The sequence below is a fragment of the Mobula hypostoma genome, chromosome 19 (assembly GCF_963921235.1).
Source record: "Mobula hypostoma chromosome 19, sMobHyp1.1, whole genome shotgun sequence".
Taxonomy (NCBI): Eukaryota; Metazoa; Chordata; class Chondrichthyes; order Myliobatiformes; family Myliobatidae; genus Mobula; species Mobula hypostoma.
The window spans coordinates 12,050,019-12,073,376 of record NC_086115.1 but is presented as its reverse complement, the minus strand read 5'-3'; the positions used below and the strand labels follow the sequence as shown (position 1 = coordinate 12,073,376).

The window sequence follows — 23,358 nt, the reverse complement described above, 5'->3', positions numbered from 1 at the left end:
ATGGACATTGAACCCTTGAACACTACCTCACTTGCTTAATATATATTATTTCTGTTTTTTTTGCATGATTTTTAATCTATTCAATATATGTATACTGTAATTGATTTATTTATTATTATTATTTTATTTTTTTCTCTTCTATGGGGCGTTGGCTGATCTTTTCCACAGATGCTGCCCGACCTGCTGGGTTTCTCCAGCGTGTTGTGAGAGTTGCTTTGACCCCAGCATCTGCAGAGTATTTTGTGTTATAGATTGCATTAAATCCCATCTTCCTGCTACAGTGTACCCTTCCCAGTGCACTTATCGCTCAGATCGGTCCACTGATGATATTATAGCCTCTGCACTCAATTCCATGCTGTCTAACTTGAAAATAGTGCCTCATATGAATGGGGGAGATTCAAACAAGAGGACATGAGTTGAGAGTTAAAGGGCAAAAGTTTAGGGGTAACATGAGGGGGAACTTATTTACTCAGAGTGGGAGCTATGTGGAACAAGCTTCCAGCAGAAGTGGTTAAGGCAGGTTTGATATTGTTGTTTAAAGTTAAATTGGATAGATATATGGACAGGAAAGGAATGGAGGGTTATGGGCTGAGTGCAGGTCGGTGGGACTAGGTGAGAGTAAGAGTTTGGCACGGACTAGAAGGGCCGAGATGGCCTGTTTCCATGCTGTAATTGTTATATGGTTTATATTATGTATTGCATTGAACTGCTGCTGCTAAGGTAACAAATTTCACAACACATGCCAGTGATAATAAACCTGATTCTGATTCTGATTCTGAATTGTTCCAGATTCAATTAACTTGGCCTGCTTGAACTTTTTAGCTGTGGGCCAGGTTTAAACTGGACCCACGATGGAGTGGGTGTTACTGGATGTAAAATGGCAGATTACTGATTGCCCCTTTCTTCCTTGACAGGCCCTGACTGTATCCAACAAGGCCCGGAAGGAATCCACTGTGGGGGAGATTGTGAACTTGATGGCTGTGGACACACAGCGGCTTAACGAGGTCGCCAACTTCATTCACCAGTTGTGGTCAGCCCCGCTGCAGATTGTAGTCGGAATGGCCTTCCTTTGGCAGGAGCTGGGGCCCTCGGTCTTGGCTGGGTTCGGGATCATGATCCTGCTCATTCCCATCAACGGAGTGCTGGCCAGTAAAAGCAGAGTCCTGCAGGTAACCCGGCTTCGCTCGGGGGTAGCCCTTGTCAAAGTCAGTCCGGGCGCTGAGGTGTGTGCTACAACAGAAGGATCTGAGGCAATGCACACAAAATGCTGAAGGTCAGCACAGCGCTGTGAGCGGAAGGGCCTGCACTGTGCTGGATTGTTCTATGTTCTATAACACTCAGCAGGTCAGGCAGCACCTATGGTGGGGAATGAACATTATTTCTGGCAAAGACGCTTCATCAGGACTGGAAAGGAAGGAGGCAGAAGGCAGAATAAGAAGGTGGGGGTGGGGAGGAGTGCAAGCTGGCAGGTGGTAGGTGAGACCAGGGCGGAGGAGGGGGAATGAATTAAGAATCTGGGAGGAGATAGGTGGAAGAAGTAAATGGTTGAAGAAGGAGGAATCTAATAATGTTAATGCCATCAGGTTGGAAGCTGTACAGATGGAATATGATATGTTGCTTCTCCAACTTCTGGTAATACTTTTTTTATTTATTTAGATATATAGCATAGTGACAGGCTCTATTAGCCCAACAAATCCACACCACCCAAGTACACCTATGTGACCAATTAACAAACTAGCCTTGTACATCTTTGGGATGTGGGAAGAAACCGGAAAACACGGTTCCCTCTAAGCTGTGTGGGTGGGCGGCCATACAGTAACTGAAATGCTCCTGCACATTTAGCCTTGTTGCCCTGCAGCTGGAATTTTTCTTTTATACTTTAATCTTTATAATGTTTATAAAGATTATAATCTTTATAATTACAACCTTATAATCTTTATAAGGTTGTGATTGTGGGAGATTTTAATTTTCCACACATAGACTGGGAAGCCCATACTGTGAAAGGGCTGGATGGTTTGGAGTTTGCAAAATGTGTGCAGGATAGTTTTTTGCAGCAATACATAGGGGTACCAACTAGAGAAGGGGCAGTGTTGGATCTCCTGTTAGGGAATGAGATAGGTCAGGTGATGAAGGTTTATGTTGGGGAGCACTTCGGGTCCAGTGATCACCATGCTATTAGTTTCAATATATTATGGAGAAGGATACGTCTGGACCCAGGGTTGAGATTTTTGATTGGAGAAAGGCTAACTTTGAGGAGATGCAAAAGGATTTAGAAGGAGTGGATTGGGACAATTTGTTTTATGGGAAGAATGTAATAGAGAAATGGAGGTAATTTAAAGGTGAAATTTTGAGAGTACAGAATCTTTATGTTCCTGTTGGGATGAAAGGAAAGGTTAAAAGTTTGAGAGAACCATGGTTTTCAAGGGATATTGGAAACTTGGTTCAGAAAAAGAGAGATATCTACAATAAATATAGCAGCATGGAGAATATGAAGTGCTCGAGGAATATAAAGAATGTAAAAAGAATCTTAAGAAAGAAATTAGAAAAGCTAAAAGAAGATATGAGGTTGCTTTGGCAAGTAAGGTGAAAATAAATCCCGTTATATTAATAGCAAAAGGATAGTGAGGGATAAAATTGGTCTCTTAGAGAATCAGAGTGGACAGCTATGTGTGGAGCCAAAAGAGATGGGGGAGATTCTGAATAATTTCTTTTCTTCGGTATTCACTAAGGAGAAGGATATTGAATTGGGTAAGATAAGAGAAACAGGTAGGGAAGTTATGGAAACTATGATGATTAAAGAAGAGGAAGTACTGGAGCTTTTAAAGAATATAAAAGTCGATAAGTCTCCAGATCCTGACAGGATATTCCCTAGGACCTTGAGGGAAGTTAGTGTGGAAATAGCAGGGGCTCTGACTGAAATATTTCAAATGTCATTAGAAACGGGCATGGTGCCGGAGGATTGGCGTATTGCTCATGTGGTTCCATTGTTTAAAAAGGGTTCTAAGAGTAAACCTAGCAATTATCGGCCTGTGAGTTTGATGTCAGTGGTGGGTAAATTGATGGAAAATATTCTTAGGGATGGTATATATATATAGACATGGTCTGATTAGGAACAGTCAACATGGATTTGTGCGTGGAAGGTCATGTTTGACAAATCTTATTGAATTTTTTGAAGAGGTTACTAGGAAAGTTGACGAGGGTAAAGCGGTGGATGTTGTCTATATGGACTTCAGTAAGGCCTTTGACAAGGTCCCATATGGAAGGTTGGTTAGGAAGGTTCAATCGTTAGGTATTAATATTGAAGTAGTAAAATGGATTCAGCAGTGGCTGGATGGGAGACGCCGGAGACTAGTGGTGGATAACTGTTTGTCAGATTGGAGGCCGGTGACTAGTGGTGTGCCTCAGGGATCTGTACTGGGTCTAATGTTATTTGTCATATACATTAATGATCTGGATGATGGGGTGGTAAATTGGATGAATAAGTATACAGATGACACTAAGATAGGTGGAGTTGTGGATAATAAAGTAGGTTTTCAAAGCTTGCAGAGAGATTTAGGCCGGTTAGAAAAGTGGGCTGAAAGATGGCAGATGGAGTTTAATGCTGATAAGTGTGAGGTGTTACATTTTGGTAGGACTAATCAAAATAGAACATACATGGTAAATGGTAAGGCATTGATGAATGCAGTAGAACAGAGGGGTCTAGGAATAATGATGCATAGTTCCCTGAAGGTGGAATCTCATGTGGATAGGGTGGTGAGGAAAGCTTTTGTTATGCTGGCCTTTATAAATCAGAGCACTGAGTATAGGAGTTGTGATGTAATGTTAAAATTGTACAAGGCATTGGTGAGGCCAAATTTGGAGTATTGTGTACAGTTTTGGTCACCAAATTATAGGAAAGATGTCAACAAAACAGAGAGAGTGCAGAGAAGATTTACGAGAATGCTACCTGGGTTTCATCACCTAAGTTACAGAGAAAGGTTGAACAAGTTGGGTCTTTATTCTTTGGAATGTAGAAGGTTGAGGGTGGACTTGATAGAGGTATTTAAAATTATGAGGGTGATAGATAGAGTTGATGTGGATAGGCTTTTTCCATTGAGAGTGGGGGAGATTCAAACAAGAAGAGGAGTTGAGAGTTAAAGGGCAAAAGTTTAGGGGTAACATGAGGGGGGATCTTCTTTACTTAGAGAGTGGTAGCTGTGTTGAACGAGCTTCCAGCAGAAGTGGTTGAGGCAGGTTTGATGTTGTCGATTAAAGTTAAATTGGACAAATATATGGACAGGAAAGGAATGGAGGGTTATGGGGTGAGTGCAGGTCAGTGGGACTAGGTGAGAGTAAGAGTTCGGCATGGACTAGAAGGGCTGAGATGGCCTGTTTCTGTGCTGTAATTGTTATATGGTTATATAGTTATATGGTTTATATTATGCTGACATAACTTTGAAATCTATGTTAGTATAATTGTGAAATACTCTGCAATTATGTTAATGAATATAATTCATAAAATTTCTAAATGATAAACATACCATAACTTTTACTTTGAAGTATTTTAGAGCTTCAACATGTTCACATTGTCAGCGCTTCAAGTTACCACACTGTTACAAATTGTAACAATAAACACAGAATGGAAGTCAGTAGCTCATTGTTAATAAAGCGTCTGGCCGGCCTCTAGTGCTGAATGCAAACGTGGTTTCAGTATTATGAATTCAATCAAATGTAAATCCAGAAACAGACTAGAAGTAGAACATTTGGATGATTTAATGAGGATTACAACATACCTTTCATCCGGATGCAAAATTTATCTGTTTATAGACAATGGATTTGTAATAAAGGCAGATGAGAAAAAGTTTGCGAAATGTAAAAAATATTTCATTATACTCACCAACTGGTAACTAAAATCAAAAGAGTTTGATTTTAAAATTTTCAGTCTAAATATTCATAGGTGCAAATGACAAGAAAACAAAATAAAGTGGTGCACTGTTTTCAGGCTATGTAAAAATTTCCTGCTCAGGGCAATGGTTGGTCTACACAGCTGTAAACAAATTTAGAAGGAATGTTGCCAGAACACCGGGTGGAAACCCACATGGTCAACGGAAAAACATACAAGCTCCATACAGACAATGGTGGGAATTGAACTTGGGTTGCTGATGTTATGCTACCATGATGTCTCAAGCCCTTCATGGGTTGTCTCCCATCCACGTATTAACCAGTCCTGAGCCTGCTTAGCTTCTGAGATCAGACGAGATTGGGCATTCTCTGTCAGGCTAGTCTAGCTCAGAACTAGGTGGAACTGTGAGAAAATGACAGCAGAAGCCCAATTGGTAAATTATGTATAATGATAGAAATAATGAGTGGATCTGCAGAGAGCAGTTTGCAATGAATTGCCACACTTTAGTGCCATCTTGCCTAGTCTTTTGACATTATTACCATCTTCAAATTATCACCAACCATCTTAAATTGACCTCGTATTTTAACAGGTGAAGAATATGAAGCACAAAGACTGGCGGATGAAATTAATGAATGATATCCTGAGCGGGATTAAGGTAACTTCCACATAGGGACGCAGGTTGGAAAGTTGACAATGAATGAGCAGAAGTGGGAGATGGAAGTGACAGTGTGAAGTGCTGGTCCTCAAGATGGTGAAGGAATCAAGCAATCAGTTGTCTGCACCCCTTGTCGTGATGTCGCAAAGGGATACGACATGGAATCAGGTTATTCGGCCCAATTAATCCATGATGACCATCAACCATCCTTTTGCATCAATCTTACTTTAATTTCAATATATTTAGTCTTCCCACCTCCTCATCAACTCCTCTGACATTCATAAGTCATAGTCATACTTTATTGATCCCGAGGGAAATTGGGTTTCGTTACAGTTGCACCAAAAAAGAATAGAGTATAAATATAGCAATATGAAACCATAAATAATTAAATAATAATATGTAAATTATGCCAGGAAATAAGTCCAGGACCAGCCTATTCTACTCCTCATTCATATGCTGGAGGCAATTTATAGTATAGCATCCATTTAATCTAGCATCCTCCATGAAACATTTGTGACCTAACCCCTAGGCTTGGTGAACAACGCTACAAACATCCTCCACATCTTCTGGATGTAGGAGGAAACTAGGGTATCCAGGTCACTTGCGGACTCCACACAGACAGTACCAGCCGTCAGAGTTGAACCCAGGTCTCTGATGTTCTGAGGCAGCGACTCTACCACCTGCGCCACTGTGCCGCCCCATTACTGAACCATGTCAGAGAGTACAAGGACACAAGCAATCTGAGGAAGAGCAGACTCTTTAGTCATAACACCATTAGTCATAGGAGCAGAATTAGGCCATTCAGCCCATCAAGTCCACTCTGCCATTCCATCATAGCTATTTTATATTCCCTCTCAATCCCACTCTCCCACCTTCTCTCCATAACCCTTGATGCCTTTATTAATCACGAACTTATCAACCTCTGCTTTAAATGTACCCAATGACTTGGCCTCCACAACTGTCTATGGCAATGAATTCCACAGATTCACCATCTCTGGCTAAAGAAATTTCTCATCACCTCTGTTCTGATGGGACATCCTTCTATTCAGATGCTGTGCTCTCTGATTCGAGACTCCCCAACTATAAGAAACATTCTCTCCATGTCCAGGCAGAACCCCTATCTAACGATGGACTTCATTGACTCACCTGCTGTCGGTCTCATCAGACATCTCCTCCCCTGTGGAAGACCATGACGTAGCCAGTTAGAATACTTTCGACAGGACATCCAGAACATAGAATATTACAGCACAGTACAGGCCATTCGGCCCACAATGTTTGTGCCAACCATTTAACCTGCTCTAAGATCAATCTAATGCTTCCCTCCCACATAGACCATCATTTTTCTTTCATCTATATGCTTCTCTCAGAGTTTCTTAAATGTCTCTAACGTATCTCCCTCTACCACCATCCCTGACAGGGTGTTTATTGGCTCCACCACTCTCTGTGTAAAAAAAAACTACTTTGACATCCTCCCCTATACTTTCCTCCAACCATGTTAAAATTATGCCCTCTAATTTTACCCATTGCTGTCCCGGGGAAAAAACGCTATCTGTCCACTCTATCTTATTGTCTGAAAAACCTCTACCAAGTCACCTTTCATCCTCCTTTGCTCCAAAGAGAAAAACCTCAGCTTGCTAACATTTTAGTTGAAGTTTTCCAGTGACATCACGAATCAGGACAGTTCTGCTTGTGGATCACAAGCAGGAGATAGAAGCCGGCAGTCCAGGGCTCGAGGTATGAGGGGGGAAGATCTCCCGATGAGTCATGGTATGTGACTGGGAGGCTTGAAGTTCATTGCTGAGTTCCTGTTCCAGAGGGAGGTGTGAGGGGTATATCTAAGGGCTGACATTTGGCCTCATGAGGACACAAGAAGTTTGCTAATTATTTTCTCATTTTGTTAGGTTATGAAATTTTATGCCTGGGAACCATCCTTTGAACAGCAAATTTTAGAAATAAGGGAAAAGGAGTTGAAAATGATAAAGAAGTCTTCAATCTTGCTGGCTGTGGCTACTTTCCTTGTTACATGCACACCATTCATGGTAAGTGTTGCATGTAGTATTAAGATGTCTTTTCGGTGACAATCTGACATGCACTAGAGAGAGAATCATTACAACAACGCGCTGCATTGATATTGTGCTTTTAACATGAGAAAATGTCTCAAAGAGTGGGAAGGGAATATAAGGGAAGGTGGTCAAAGAATTTAAAAGGTACATTAAAGAGAGATCAAGATAGAAGAGATTGGAGAGGGAATTTCAGAGACCAGTTGACCAAAGAAAAGCAAAAATGTTTCATAATTTCAAACACTTCACTAATACCCTTAGAACAACAAGTGCAGTTTAGAGTCACTAATCAAATCTGGTTCATTACACAACATCCAATCCAGAGTTGCCTTTTCCTTAGTGGGTTCAACCACAGGCAGCTCTGAAAAGCCATCTTATGGGTCTTCTACAAATTCCCTCACTTCCCTCAACACCAATCTGATTTTCCCAATCTACCTGCGTTTTGAATTCCCCCGTTACTATTATAATTTTAAGAAGACAAAATCTGCCGATGCTGGAAATCTGAGCAACACACACACAATACTGGAGGATCTCAGCCAGCCAGGCAGCATCTATGGAAAAGAGTGAACAGTTGATGTTTCAAGATGAGACCTTTCATCAGGTCTTCTCCTGGTGAAGGGTCTCAGCCCAAAATGTCGACTGCTTATTCTTTTCCATAGATGCTGCCTAGCTGGCTGAGATCCTCCAGCATTTTGTGTGTGTAGCCTGACTATTGTAATATTGCCCTTTTTACATGCCTTTTCTATCTCCCATTGTAATTAGTAGCCCACATCTACTGCTACTGTTCTGAGACCTGTGTAATACTCCCATCAGGGTCTTTTTACCCTTGCAGTTTCTTAACTCTACCCACGAGCATTCTACATTTTCTGATCCTTTGTCACCTCTTTCTAAGGATTTGATTTCACTTTTTACCAAAAGAGCCACCCCACCCCCTCTGTCTACTTGCCTGTTCTTTTGACAAAAGGTGTATCCTCGGATTTGATACAAGGTGTATCCTCGGACTAAGCTCACAAATATCATCTGAGCCACGACTAAAGGCTGATTTATACTTGTGCGTACCAGCTTACGCTGTAGCCTACGCAAGTGGGCTACGCCGTCGTGAGGATTTACACTTGTGCATTGGTGTGTCTGCATCGCTCTGCAATACGGGCACGTACACGCATGTGCATGTCACATATTCACACGTCACGCATGCGCGCACACCTGCCCATGCAAGGCTTCGTGGGCATGGTAGTCCTTCTCGGGGTAAACAAGTTTAAAGCGAGTGTCTTTTTCCGTAAAAGTGAAATGTGTCCTCCATAATTTCGGAGGTCTGTAAAGCTTTATGGAAAGCATTGCAGCCAGAGTTCCTTCCCTACCCTTCAGTCGCCCAATGGGAAGGAGGAAATGCGATGCTACCAAGCGGACCAATCACAGTTGATGCGGTCTGCATTGCCGCAACTCATAGTTGCATCTTGGGAAAGGTGTGCATAAGGCTACGGCGTAGGGATCCACGTAGGCTCTGCGTAGGGTTCGCGGCTACGCCGTACCTACGGCATCGAGTTGACGCACAAGTATAAATCAGCCTTAAGTGAGGTCGACAATGTCATATCTGCCATTTTCTAATTGTGCTGCAACATCATTTACCTTATTTGGTATGCTGTGTGCATTCAAATATAACACCTTCAGTCCTGTATTCGTCACCCCTTTTCCAATGCCCCCATGTTACACTTCAACTCATCCCACTGACTGCAATTGTCCCCGATTATCTGCCTGTCCTTTCTCACAGTCTCAAATGGCTTAGTTATAGCCGGATCACATGGATTTCAGGGAACCCATAAAGAGTAAAGGACATTTTAAAAGAATTTGGAGCTTGCATTACATTGTAAATATCTTTGGCAGACTTATTATTATCCCCATGTCCATCCTAACAGTGTAGAGTTCTGACAACTTAAGACCAATCTTTGGAAGTGAAATCCTCTTAGCTTAAAATGAACAATTGATTATAAGACAACAACCAACAGTATGAATTGTAATCCCACAATACAAATTAGCAGGAAGCGCCAACTATTCTAAGGAACTCATTAGGCTTCCTTTGTAACACTGTTAAATTACGTGTGCAAAAGATCTCAAACACAGAACTGAAATGATTGTGAACAAACTCTATGAGTCCAGAAGAGTTCACTAATGGAAAGCAAGTTGCAGATGTTCCCTGACTGAAATCAGTCCCAAATCCTGTCAAAGAGTGCTGGAGTTGTGTGGCACAGAACCTAGCCCATACTTCACTCAACTATACTAATCCCATTTAGGAGCACATGCTTATGTGCCCTGCCAATTTAAATGTCTGAGTAACTGATTCTTAAACATGGTGATTGAATTGGTTTCCCCACATTACCATGGTGATACTACAATCATTGGGCAGGAGGTCCAGGAGCCTTGGGTCCCACACCACCAGGTTCAGGAACAGTTATTACCCCCCAACCATCAGGCATGGGTAACGTCACTCACCCCAGTGCTGAATTGATTCCACATCCTATGGACTCACTTTCAAGGATTCAACAACTCATGTTTACAGTATTCCAGGCAGCATCTCTAGGAAGAGGTACAGTCGACGTTTCGGGCTGAGACCCTTCGTCAGGACTAACTGAAGGAAGAGCTAGTAAGAAATTTGAAAGTGGGGGGAGAGGGGGAGATCCAAAATGATAGAAGACAGGAGGGGGAGGGATGGAGCCAAGAGCTGGACAGGTGATAGGCAAAAGGGATATGAGAGGATCATGGGACAGGAGGTCCGGGAAGAAAGACAAGGGGGGGGGGGAACCCAGAGGATGGGCAAGGGGTATAGTGAGAGGGACAGAGGGAGAAAAAGGAGAGAGAGAAAAAGAATGTGTGTATATAAATAAATAACGGATAGGGTACGAGGGGGAGGTGGGGCATTAGCGGAAGTTAGAGAAGTCGATGTTCATGCCATCAGGTTGGAGGCTACCCAGACGGAATATAAGGTGTTGTTCCTCCAACCTGAGTGTGGCTTCATCTTTACAGTAGAGGAGGCCATGGATAGACATGTCAGAATGGGAATGGGATGTGGAATTAAAATGTGTGGCCACTGGGAGATCCTGCTTTCTCTGGTGGACAGAGCGTAGGTGTTCAGCAAAGCGGTCTCCCAGTCTGCGTCGGGTCTCGCCAATATGTAGAGGGACACATCGGGAGCACCTGCCACACTCAGGTTGCCAGACTAGGCGGGGAGGGGGGAAGGGTTAGATTGCTCTTGGAGTGGGTTATAATGGGCCAAAGGGCCAGCACTATGTCGTAAATTCTGTGCTCTGTGGTCTTGAATATCACACACAAAATGCTGGAACAACTCAGTAGGTCAGGCAGCATCTGTGGAGAGGAATAAACACTGGCATTTCAGGCCTGATGAAGAGTCTCAGCCCATAATTCCCCTCTGTAGATACTGGCTGACCTGCTGAGCTCCTGCAGCATTTTTTGCGTGTTGCTGAAGGTTTCCAGCATCTGTGCAATCTCATGTGTCTCTGGTCTTGCTCACACCTTTTAGCTGGCCCACCTCCACTCACTCTTCTCTGCATGATCTTGCCAGTGACCTGCGACCCTACAAATAGACAAGGTCAGGCAGGGTTTGAAAGCCACACTTGGCCTTCTGAAAGAAAATTTAAATTCTGAAAGTCTCCATTTACTGCCACTGGAGAGTGTTACTGGCGGAAAAACAATGATAATTCCCCGGAGGTCTTTGAGGAGGTGGGATTTGCCTTTAGAACAAAGAACATAGAACAGAACAACACAGTACAGGCCCTTCGGACCATAATGTTGAGCCAACCCTTTAACCTACCCCAAGATCAATCCAGTCCTTCCCTCCCACATAGCCCTCCATTTTTCTTTCATCCATGTCCCTAAGAGTCTCTTAAAAGTCCCTAATGTTTCTGACCTCCCTGGCCATACATTCTATGCACCCACAACACTGCATTAAAAGAAGACTTTCCTCTGTCGTCTCCCCAGTACTTTCATCCAATCACTTTAACATTGTTCTCTTGTATTGGCCATTGCCTCCACTGGGTAAAATGCACTGGCTGTCTACTCTGTCTCTGCTTCTTATCATCTTATGCACCTTTAGTTGGTGAATGCAAGACTGTGAGCATGTCCCAAAGTCCTGCAGAAATGACAAAGGGTGTTCCGGAGCTCCCAGTTGTGATGTAGGGTACACAAGAGCCAACTTTACCACAAGCAGCGATATCTCACCAGAAATTTCTGACGTTCACAATTTACAATTTCTGTTCAGAAGGCTAAGCACAGCTTTGAAATCCTGCCTGGCCTTATCTGTCTGTGGGGTCATCTGGTTCTAGTGATTAGCTCCCAGATTGCGACATGCCCCAAGGATGGATGTACACAGAGCAGTTGTACTGTCTGATGTCGATTGGAACGGCTGGGAATTGTGTGTTGATTCACTGAAGCACATGTTTCACAGGTCTCTCTGGTCAGCTTTGCTGTCTATCTCGCCGTTGATGAGAACCATGTTTTGGATGCTGGAAAGGCCTTCACCTCCATATCTCTTTACAACATACTGAGATTTCCACTGACAATGTTACCAATGCTGATCTCGTCGGTGACCCAGGTAAGATCTCGGGGAACCTCCGACATTCTGAAACCCGTTAGCTCAAGGTGTAGCACAGCCTCCACTGGTGGTTGGGTAAGACTAAAGACAACTGCACAACAACTAAGGTCAGGTTAGACTCTAGTGACCCGGACCAAGCCTAATGGAACCTGGAAACTGGAGTTTAATTCAGATGAAAGCAAGATGATGCACTTTCAGATGACCAATGAAGGTAGGGCTTTCTCAGTGAATGGTAGGGCTTGGAGGAGCAATGTAGAACAGAAAGACTGAGAATGGTTCCCTGAAAGTGACATTGTAGGTAGATAGGGAGGTGAAGAAGGCTTTTGGCATGCTTGCCTTTATCAGTCACGGCACTGAGTTATGATGCAGTTGTTAGTGAGGTTGCATTTGGAATTCCGTGCGCAGTTTCGACCACCCTGCTACAGGGAGGGAGCAGTGAAGCTGGAAAGAGTGCAGAGGGGATGTTTGTACAAGGATACTGCTGGGACTCGAGGGTCTTAGTTACAGGTAGAGGTTGAGAAGGTCTGGATTTTATCAGTGGAGATTGAGAGGCGTTTAAAATCGTAAGGGGTATAGATAAGGTGAATGCACACAATCATTTCCCCAGGGAAAGGGAATTATAAACTAGAGGACAGGGATACAAGTCGAGGACAAATATTTAAAAGGAACCTGAGGGACAGAGCTTCGTATTGTATATGGAAAGAGCTGCCAAAAGAAGTGGTTGAAGTGGGTGCAATAACATTTAAAAGATACTTGGACTGGTAAAGGACTGTACAAAAGTCTTAGGCACTTATAAATATGTAAGGTGCCTAAGATACTGTTTTCTACAGTACTGTAGTAATTTTATGTATTGCACAGTACAGCTGCCCAAAAAAAAATTCATGGCATATATGGGTGATGATAAACTTAAATCTGATATGGGTCTCTATTGTGGACTGAAAGTGGGAAGGGGGCAGAGCGAGAGGAACCAATGTTGGGAAAACGGGATGGAGCAGGAAGCACCAGAAAGACGTTCTGTAATGATCAATAAACCATTTGTTTGGAATCAAACGACCTTGCCTGGTCACCCATGTCTCTTCCCCACCCCGGCACTCCTTCTCTGTTATCTGTCCCACACCCCTCTCATGGTGCTCTGCCCTCACCATTCCCAACATCCTTTGCTCTCTGCGCCATCTTGACAAATACAGGACTGTGCAAAGGTCTTAGCCATACAGTGCCTATGAAAAATATTCAGCCCCTTGGAAGTTTTCATGTTTCATTGTTTTCCAACACTGAATCACAGGGGATTTAATCTGGCTTCTCTTGACACTGATCAAGAGAAAAAGACTCTTCTGTGCCAACGTGAAAACAGATCCTTACAAAGTGATCCCTGCAAATATAAAACATAAAATAATTGATTGCATAAGCATTCACCCGCTTTAATTTGACACACCAAATCATCACTGGTGCAGCTAATTGGTTCTAGAAGTCACATAATTAGTTAAAAGGAGATCACTGTGTGCAGTCAAGGTGTTTTAATTGATTGTAGCAAAAATACACCTGTAGCTGGAAAGTCAAACTGCTGGTGAGTCAGTATCCTGGCAAAACTACACCATGAAGACAAAAGAACACTCCAAGCAACTCCACGAAAAGGTTATTGAAAAGCACAAGTCAGGAGATGGATACAAGAAAATGTCCAAGTCACTGAACATCCCTTGGAGTACAGTTAAGTCGATCATCAAGAAATGGAAAGAATATGGCACAGCTCTAACTCTGCCTAGAGAAGGCTGTCCTCAAAAACTGAGTGGCCGTGCAAGAAGGGGACTAGTGAGGGAGGCCACCAAGAGACTTATGACAACTCTGGAGGAGTTACAAGCTTCAGTGGCTGAGATGGGAGAGACTGTGCATACAACAACTGTTGCCCAGGTGCTTCATCAGTCGCAGCTTTACGGGAGAGTGGTAAGGAAAGAGTCACTGTTGGAAAAAAACTCACATGAAATCTCTGCTAGAGTTTGGCAGAAGGCATGTGGGTGACTCTGAAGTCAGCTGGAAGGAGGTTCTGTGGTCTGATGAAACCAAAATTGAGAGTTTTGGCCATCAGACTAAACACTACATTTGGCGTAAGCCAAACACATCATCAAAAACACACCATCCCTACCATGAAGCACGGTGGTGGCTGCATCTTGCTGTGGGGATGCTTCACTGCAGCAGACCCCAAAAGGCTTGTGAAGGTAGAGGGTAAAATGAATACAGCAAAATACAGGGAAATCCTGGAGGAAAACCTGATGCAGTCTGCAAGAGAACTGTGACTTAGGAGAAGATTTGTTTTCTAGCAAGACAATGACCTCAAGCATAAAGTCAAAGCTACACAGGAATGGCTTAAAAACAACAAAGTTAATGCCCTGGAGTGGCCAAGTCAGAGTCCAGACCTCAATCCAATTGAGAATTTGTGGCTGGAATTGAAAAGGGCTGTTCACTCATGATCCCCTTGCAATCTGACAGAGCTTGAGCAGTTTAGTAAAGAGCAATGGGGGAAAATTGCAGTGTCCAGATGTGTAAAGCTAATAGAGACCTATCCACACAGACTCAAGGCTGTAATTGCTGCCAAAGGTACATCTACTAAATACTGACTTGAAGGGAGTGAATACTTATCCAATCAATTATTTTGTGTTTTATATTTGTAATTAATTTAGATCATTTTGTAGAGATCTGCTTTCATCTTGACACGAAAGAGTCTTTTTCTGTTGATCAGTGTCAAAAAAGCCAAATTAAATCCATGGTGATTCAATGTTGTGAAACAATAAAACATGAAAAATTCCAAGGGGAGTGAATACATTTTATAGGCACTGTATGTGCCTAAGACTTTTACACTGTACTGTATGTAGACTCTCAAAGGCAAACTTATTGCCATATGAAAAACTTACTTTCAGCAGCTTCAGCATCATATAATTAGCATTGCAGGGGAGAGATATGGAACAAATGTGGGCAAATGGGATCAGTTTAGGGCATCTTGGTTAGCATAGATAAGTTGGGCCGAATGGCCTGTTTCCCTGCTGTATTACGTTTACAGCACCCAGTGCCCTGACTGGGATCTCATATCTCTCCGAGGGGTTGCCTTTTGAACCACAGCTATTCCCCAGGAGACGAACTAAGAACGACTGCATGAGGAGTTCTGTAACGCTTTGAAGGAAACATTGGCACTTCCTTAATCCAACACCTATTGTATGATGATCATTTTTTTTCTGCCCATAGGCCGTTGTTTCCTGCAAAAGGCTCGAGAAGTTCCTGGGAGGCAAAGACTTGGACACATCAGCAATCCAGCACAATCCCAGGCTCGGTAGGTCAGCATCTATTTATCCGTGACTGCTCGAGGAAAACCCGGGTGGGTTATCCATCGCTGCAAGGAATAGCAGACAGCCTTACTAAAGCTGTCTGAGCAACCTGGTCCTGCGAACAGGAGGAAATAAACTCGTTAACAATCAGATTTAGATTCAGAATCAGATCCACTTGTCACGTTAAATCGAAACATACAGTCAGATGCGTCATTTGCATTGGCAACCAACACAGCTTCACACCTATACCAACACAGTCACAGTCATACTACGTTTTCATCTCACAAATGAGAAAGTCTGCAGAGGCTGGAAATCGGAGCAGTCACACAAAACACTGGAGGAGCTCAGCAGCCAGGCGGCATCGATGGAAAAGAGTACAGTTGACGTTTCGGTAACGCAGGGCAAGCACGATGCCAAAGCAGAAGGATTGTTGACTCTGGGGTACAGAGCTCCTGATGAATGACCACCGCCTGCTGAAGTCTCACGTCCTGGTAGCTGGTCCAGTCGACTTCCCAGCTATATGAGGCCTACTGGTGGTTTAATTGATACATTACAACGAGCCCCACTTGGATGCACAGAATGCGAATCAGGTTAATTATTACTGATACACGTCATGAAATTTGTTGTCTTTTGCCCACAATGAAATGAAATGAATGGAAATTATCATAGTTTACAATAATAAATATAAATAATGCAAAAGAGAACAAAGTAGTTTTCATGGATTGTTCAGAAATCTGATGGCGGAGGGGAAGAAACTGTTCCTGAATCATTGAGCATGTGTCTTCAGGCTCCTGTACCTCCTCCTTGATGGTAGTGAGGAGAAGAAGGTATGTGCTGGATGGTGAGGATCCCCAGTGTTAGGTGCCATCTTCTCACAATTTCAGAGATGGAACAAAGCAACTAATGGGAGGAGAATGACAGACAATCAGGACAATGAAGAGGATCTGAATACAAGATCAAGGATGGAGTCGCAAAGCCATGAATGACCCCTTGGTCCAACCGACCCATGCTGACCAAGATTCCCATTTTAGCTAGTCCCATTTCCCTACCTTTGGCCCATATTCTTTAAAATTGTTCCTATCCATGTACCTGACCAAGTTTCTTAATGTTGCTCTTGTATCATCCTCAACTACTTCCTCTGGCAGCTCATTCCCGCTGTGTGGAAAAAGTTGTCCCTCAGGTTCCTATTAATTCTCTCCCTTCTCACTTTAAACCTATGCCCTCTGGTTTTAGATTCCACAACCCCGGATAAGAGAGTGCATTCACCTTAGCCATGGGCCTCATCTTCAAAAGGCGCTGTTTCAGAAAGGCAGCATCCATCATTAAGGACCCCCATCACCCAGAACATGCCCTCTTTTCAATACCACCCTCAGGAGGGGCTACAGGAGCCTGAAGACTCGCCCTCAAAATTTTAAGAGCAGCTTCTTCTCCTCAATCAGATTTCTGAATGGACAATGAACCCACACATTAACACCACCTCACTATTTTTGTTCTTGTTTTGCACTAGTCATTTAATTTTAAAATTTTAATATTATTTATCTTAATATAATTTACAGAGATTTTTATGTATTGCTACGTACTGCTTCTGCAAAACAACAAATGTCATGACATATGTCAGTGATATTAAATCTGATTCTGATTCTAATGATTTTATACACTTCTGTAAGATCAGCCCTCCGTCCCCTATGCTCCAAGGAATAATGTGCTGGCCATTTCAACCTCTTACCATAACTCAGTTCCCTGAGTCCAGGCAACATCCTCAAAAGTATGTTCTGCTCCTTGTAAATATTCCCAGCAGGATGTGTGACTACAATTATACAGGGCCTTTGTGTGTACCTTGACATCTCATAAACTGATGGATAATAAATTTGCAGACACTGGTTACTGTGAAAGGGATAGATTTCCATTCTGAAAACACTAATGCCAAAAACAGGAAGTCCTACAGGAAGTGGTGGGTTTAGCCCACTGCTTCACAGGAAAAGCCCTCCCAGCCACTGAGCACATCTATATGGAGTGCTGCCACAAGAAAGCAGGCTCCATTATCAGGGGCCCCCACTATGATCTCTTCTTGCTGAAGGTACGGGAGCCTTGCGACTCACACCACCAGGTTCAGGAACAGTTATTACCTCTCAACTATTAGGCCCCTGAACCAACATAGATAACTTCAGTCACCACAAATCTGAACTGATCACTGAACACAACCTTTGGACCCACTTTCACGGACTCCACAACTGTGGGTGGAATAGGCTGCTGGCAACAGTAGTGGAGGTGCATACGATAGGGTCTTTTAAGAGACTCCTGAACAGGTACATGGAGCTCAGGAAAATAGAGGGCTATGTTACCCTAGGTAATTTCTAAGGTAAGGACATGTTAAGCACAACTTTGTGGGCCAAAGGGCCTGTATTGTGCTGTAGGTTTTCTATGTTTCTATGTTTCATGTTCTTGGTAGTTATTCATCTATCTAACTATCTATCATTTGTTTTTTTTTGTATTTGCACAGTTTGTCTTTAATACATTGGTTGTTAGCCAGTCCGTGTGTAGTTTTTGATCAATGCTATTGTACTTCTTTGTTTTTCTGTAAAAACCTGCAAGAAATTGAATCCCAAGATGACCTAGTGTATATGTACTTTGATAATAAGTTTACTTTGAATTTTTATTTGTTCTTTTCCCTAGATTTGGCAATCAGCCTCTCAGATGCGACCTTCTCGTGGGACAAAAGTGGAACTCCGACCATTAAAGAGTGAGTTGTGGGAATACGGGACCTGTCATTCTGCGTCCCTTTGAAGGAGGAAGAGGGAAAATATAGAACTGCAGGACGATTTCCTGGATATCAGCTTTTAAATATCTGATCATCATCATAACCCAATTTGGAAAGACCTTATTAAAATATTCACCTAATCTAATTGGAGAGGCTGCAGAGGAGATTTACCAGGATGCTGCCTGGATTAGAGAGCGTATTTTATGAGGATAAGTTGAGCGAGTTAGGACTTTTCTCTTTGGAGCGGGAGATAAGAGGTGACTTGATAGAAATGTACAAGATGATAAAAGGTGTAGATCAAGAGGACAGCCAGAGACTTTTTCCCAGGGTGGAAATGGTTAATACGAGGCACTGGGGGGGGGGAGGGCATAATTTTAAATGATTGCAGGAAACTATAGGGGGGACGTCAGAGGTCAGTTCTTTACACAGAGAGTGGTGAGTGCATAGAATGCTCTTCTAGGGGTAATTGTAGAGGCAGAGGTGTTAGGAACATTAAAGGAACTCTTAGACAGGCATATAGGTGATAGGTAAAAGGAGAGCGATGTGGAGGGAGGAGTTCGATTGATCTTAGAGTAGATTAAAGGTCAGCACAATATCGTGGGCTGAAGGGTCTGTACTGTGCTGTACTGCTCTAAGTTCTAATAGAGTCATAGACTTGTACAGCACAGAAGCAAATTCCTCTACCCAATATGTCCACACCGACCTTCTCTGATCCACTCTAATCACATCTACTGTATTTGGAACCATCCCCTTCTATGTCTTGCCTATTTAAGTGCATGTTTAAATGCCTCTTAAGCTTAGCATCTAAGCGCCGCTTCAACATTTTCCAGAGCAATACCCGCAAAATGCTGGAGGAACTCGGCGGGTCAGGCAGTATCTATGGAGAGGAAGAAACTGAGACCCTTCATCAGCAGTGGAAAAGTTTCTTGCTTCTGCCCCCCTTCCTTTCCAGTCTTGATGAAAGCTCTCAGCCTGAAACGTTGTCTGTTATTCCCCTCCATGGATGCTGCCTGACCTGCTGAGTACTTCCAGCATTTTGTCTGTGCTGCTCAAGATCTTCAGCTCCTGCTGATCCTCTTGTGTTGCTACATCCTTCCTGTTTAGTGGCGGCCAGAACTGCACACTCTGCTACTTAGTGCCAGGGTATACGTGGGCAGAAAAGCAAAGGAAGAATTCATCTGGATCTTTGAAGGAATTTCTGAAGTTCTGCATGAAAGTTGGTTACTATGTGGGGCATAGTAGTGTAATGGTTAGTGTAATGGTTAGTGTAATGCTATAACAATGTCAGCAACCCAGGTTCATTTCCCACCATTGTCTGTAACGAGTTCATACATTCTCCCCTGACCACTTAGGTTTCCTCCGGGTGCTCTGGTTTCCTCCCACATTCCAAAGATGTCTGGGTCACGTGGGTGTTATAGGGCAGTGTGGGTTTGTTGGGCCAGAATGGCCTGTACCTCAAAATAAATAAAGAATAAAAGTGAAATACCTGTAGCAGAGGATTGGGTGGGAAGTCACATATGGAGGCTTGGTTAATGGACTGGGTGTTGGGTACTGGTTTATTGTTGTCATATGTACTGAGATAGTTTTCACACAGATCAAATTATTACACAGTGCATTGAGCTAGAGCAGGGTAAAGCAACACAGAATAAAGTGTAGCAGCTACAGGGAAAGTGCGGTGCAGGTAATTGATAGAGTGCAGGATCATAACCAGGCAAATTGTGAGGCCAAGAATCCACCCTATCATACACGAGGCCCAATCCAGGATCTCCCAGTGGTCACGCATTTTGGTTCCACGTCCCATTCCCATTCTGACATGTCTATTCACGGCCTCCTCTACTGTCAAGATGAAGCCACACTCAGGTTGGAGGAACAACACCTTATATTCCGTCTGGGTAGCCTCCAACCTGATGGCATGAACATTGACTTCTCTAACTTCCGCTAATGCCCCACCTCCCCCTCGTACCCCATCTGTTACTTATTTTTATACACACATTCTTTCTCTCACTCTCCTTTTTCTCCCTCTGTCCCTCTGAATATACCCCTTGCCCATCCTCTGGGTCGCCCCCCCCCTTGTCTTTCTTCCCGGACCTCCTGTCCCATGATCCTCTTGTATCCCTTTTGCCAATCACCTGTCCAGCTCTTGGCTCCATCCCTCCCCCTCCTGTCTTCTCCTATCATTTCAGATCTCCCCCTCCCCCTCCAACTTTCAAATCTCTTACTCACTCTTCCTTCAGTTAGTCCTGACGAAGGGTCTCGGCCTGAAACGTCGACTGTACCTCTTCCTAGAGATGCTGCCTGGCCTGCTGCGTTCACCAGCAATTTTTATGTGTGTTGCTTGAAATTCCAGCACCTGCAGATTTCCTCGTCTTTGCGTCCGATGATATTGGGATAAGTTCACGTTTATTATATCCAGCAGAATGAAACAGCGTTCCTCGAGACCACAGTGCACTCACAAAGCATGGAACACATGTAGCACATAAAACGAAATATTGCCATAAATAAGTTCATAAACTATCATTCAGAGTGCATGTCGTAAAGCAGTAAAGGTAAACAGTAAACAGCTCATTGTCCTGGTGATGAGACCTCGGTGGTGGCAAGGTATTCATTAGTCTCACAGCCAGAGGGGAGAAGCTGTTACCCAGTCTGACTGTCCTAGTCCTGATGCTCCTGTACCTCCTCCCTGCTGGTCATGGGTCAAAGAGATTGTGGGATGGGTGGTAGGGATCTTCAACGTTGGCTCGGGCCCCTCGTCTACACAAATAGTGGGGATGGAGACCTCAGAGACCCCGGGATAGAAGCTGTCCTTGAGCTTGCTTGTCTATAGTATGGTGCAAAATTACTTGGCACATACAGTGTATACATATAGCTTGAGTGCCTATGACTTTTGCACAGTACTCTATCTGTCAATGTAGAACGGAGAGCGAATTTGTAAATCTGGCGGGAGCAAAAGATTTTGCAAGGATGGAACGCCATGGGATGTGTGTGGGACAAGTGGTAGAGAAGGGTGGCCAGGGGCAGGGGGGTGTGGTGCAGGTACAGTCAAACCCAGCCCAGAGGCACCAGGCAAGATCACTGGATTCCAAACAATTGGTTTATTGATCACTATAGGATATCTTTCTGCTGCTTCCCGCTCCCTCCCCTCTCCCTTCCCCTTTTCTCAACTATGATTCCCCTCTCCCTGCCCCCTTCCCACTCTCAGTCTACAATAGAGACCCATATCAGAACCAGCTTTATTGTCACTTGCATATGTCATGAAATCTTTTTTTTTGTGGCAGCAATATAGTGCAATACATAAAATTACTACAGTACTATGCAAAAATCTTACGTACCTTTTATATGTGTACTTAAGACTTTTGCAAGGTATTGTGTGCTAGGTTGTCCATTTGCCCACATTTGAACCACAGCCTTAAAACTTTGCCTATCCGTGACTCTCTGTGAGTCCTCTGGGGAACTCAGGGCCCAGTGTCTGCGAATCCACAAGTCGGCTGAAGGTTGAAAACGGCCTGTACTGGGTTTAGTGAACTGTGAATGTGAGTTGGTATTTGGGAGGGAGAGAGGAAGAGGGCTTGTTTCTCTGGAGTTGTCTTGCTGCCTGTTGTGCTCTGTGCTGTTCTGATGAACACCGTGGGCGTGCCGTGTTGGCGCCGGAACGCGTGGTGACATCTGCCCCCATCACGTGGTTGTTAACGCAAACGGCAAACTGTGTTTCGATATCCTTGTAATAAATAAACCTGAATCTGAGCCTGCATGTTCTCCTTCGTCCTGCAGTGTAACGTTGGACATCAAGGTGGGCAGTCTGCTGGCAGTCGTGGGCCCAGTGGGATGTGGGAAGTCCTCTCTGATGTCGGCAATCCTGGGCGAGATGGAGAATGTGAGAGGATTCATCAACACCAAGGTACTGAAACATTTTAGTCACAGGCTACCACCTCCCAACGTTCTCTAGTTTAATACATTTCCCTTCGCTGTTTGTGGGGGAGCTATTTCTTGGAGAGAAATTCCTCAGCCCATCTCTCCAGGCTGTCACAGAGCCACAGAAAGACATAGCATGGACATAGGCTCTTCAGCCCGTTGTCCGTGCTGGCCATCAGCCACCCAGATTTACACTAATGCTGCCCAAACCCATTCGATTCTCCCCACATTCCCGTAAACCTCCCCAGACTCTAATCCTCAGGTGGCGGGTTACAGTTACCAACTACCCTGCTCACCAATCCGCAGGTCTTTGGGAAGTGGGAGGGAACTGGAGCTCCCTGGAGAAACCCACAAGGTCACAGGGAGAACAGGCAAACCCCACACAGGGAGCGCCGGAGGTCGGAATTGAACTGGGGCCCCTGGAGTTGTGAGTCTGCGGATTGTGTCACTGTGTCAGTCGAGGGTTGGAATCAGTGGGTCCCAGGATCTGATATCTGTGCGAGCAGGAGGCGTGAAGGCGATCAGTCGATGAGCCTGGACTTTGGAGGTCCCATTATTGGCTTGTCTAGGGGTCGATACCTAAGACTGAAGCCTGCAGGTTGATCAGAAGTCTGGAAATTGAGGACTGATGACTCAAACCTGGAGACCGGAGGCAGGAGACCTGTCCTGGGTCTGGAGGGCTGTCTTTGTGTGCGGTGTGTGTGAGAGGCTTGTTTTGATTGCTTGTGTTCGGTGTTGTTCAGCTGAACACTGTATTGGCGCCAGAATTGTGTGGCAACAACCTACGAGCTGCCCCCAGCACGTTCTTGGGTGTGTTGGTTGTAAACACAAACAATGCATTTCACTGTACATTTCCACATGCCTGTGATAAATAATCTGAAACAGCCTCCTTTTGTGCCACCGTGATGCTATTAACCATCTGCAACAGCTTGTTGAGTTAAATAACTCCACAGTCCTCACCAACCCGTCACATTCCCCATTCTCCTGTGCACCTTAGGGTACGTGTGCCTATGTCCCTCAGCAAGCTTGGATCCAGAACAACACCCTGCAGAAGAACATCCTGTTTGGCTTGGAGCTGAACGAAGCACGGTACCAGAAAATCCTGGAGGCGTGCGCTCTCTTACAGGATCTGGAGCTGTTGCCTGCGGGAGATCAAACGGAGATTGGAGAGAAGGTACTG

At 44.1% G+C, this 23,358-nt stretch overlaps 1 protein-coding gene across 3 annotated transcripts in view; it reads left to right on the top strand.

The window, feature by feature from the left end:
* abcc2 (ATP-binding cassette, sub-family C (CFTR/MRP), member 2) overlaps positions 1-23,358 on the top strand; it is a 120,786-nt gene that overhangs the window by 41,607 nt on the left and 55,821 nt on the right. For all 3 annotated transcript variants that reach the window (XM_063071333.1, XM_063071334.1, XM_063071332.1), the window contains 8 exons: positions 915-1,169; positions 5,472-5,537; positions 7,439-7,576; positions 12,054-12,200; positions 15,432-15,516; positions 18,185-18,251; positions 22,038-22,164; positions 23,176-23,352. In XM_063071333.1, coding sequence (XP_062927403.1) covers positions 915-1,169; positions 5,472-5,537; positions 7,439-7,576; positions 12,054-12,200; positions 15,432-15,516; positions 18,185-18,251; positions 22,038-22,164; positions 23,176-23,352 — 1,062 coding nt within the window. The remainder of the gene's footprint in view (positions 1-914; positions 1,170-5,471; positions 5,538-7,438; positions 7,577-12,053; positions 12,201-15,431; positions 15,517-18,184; positions 18,252-22,037; positions 22,165-23,175; positions 23,353-23,358) is intronic.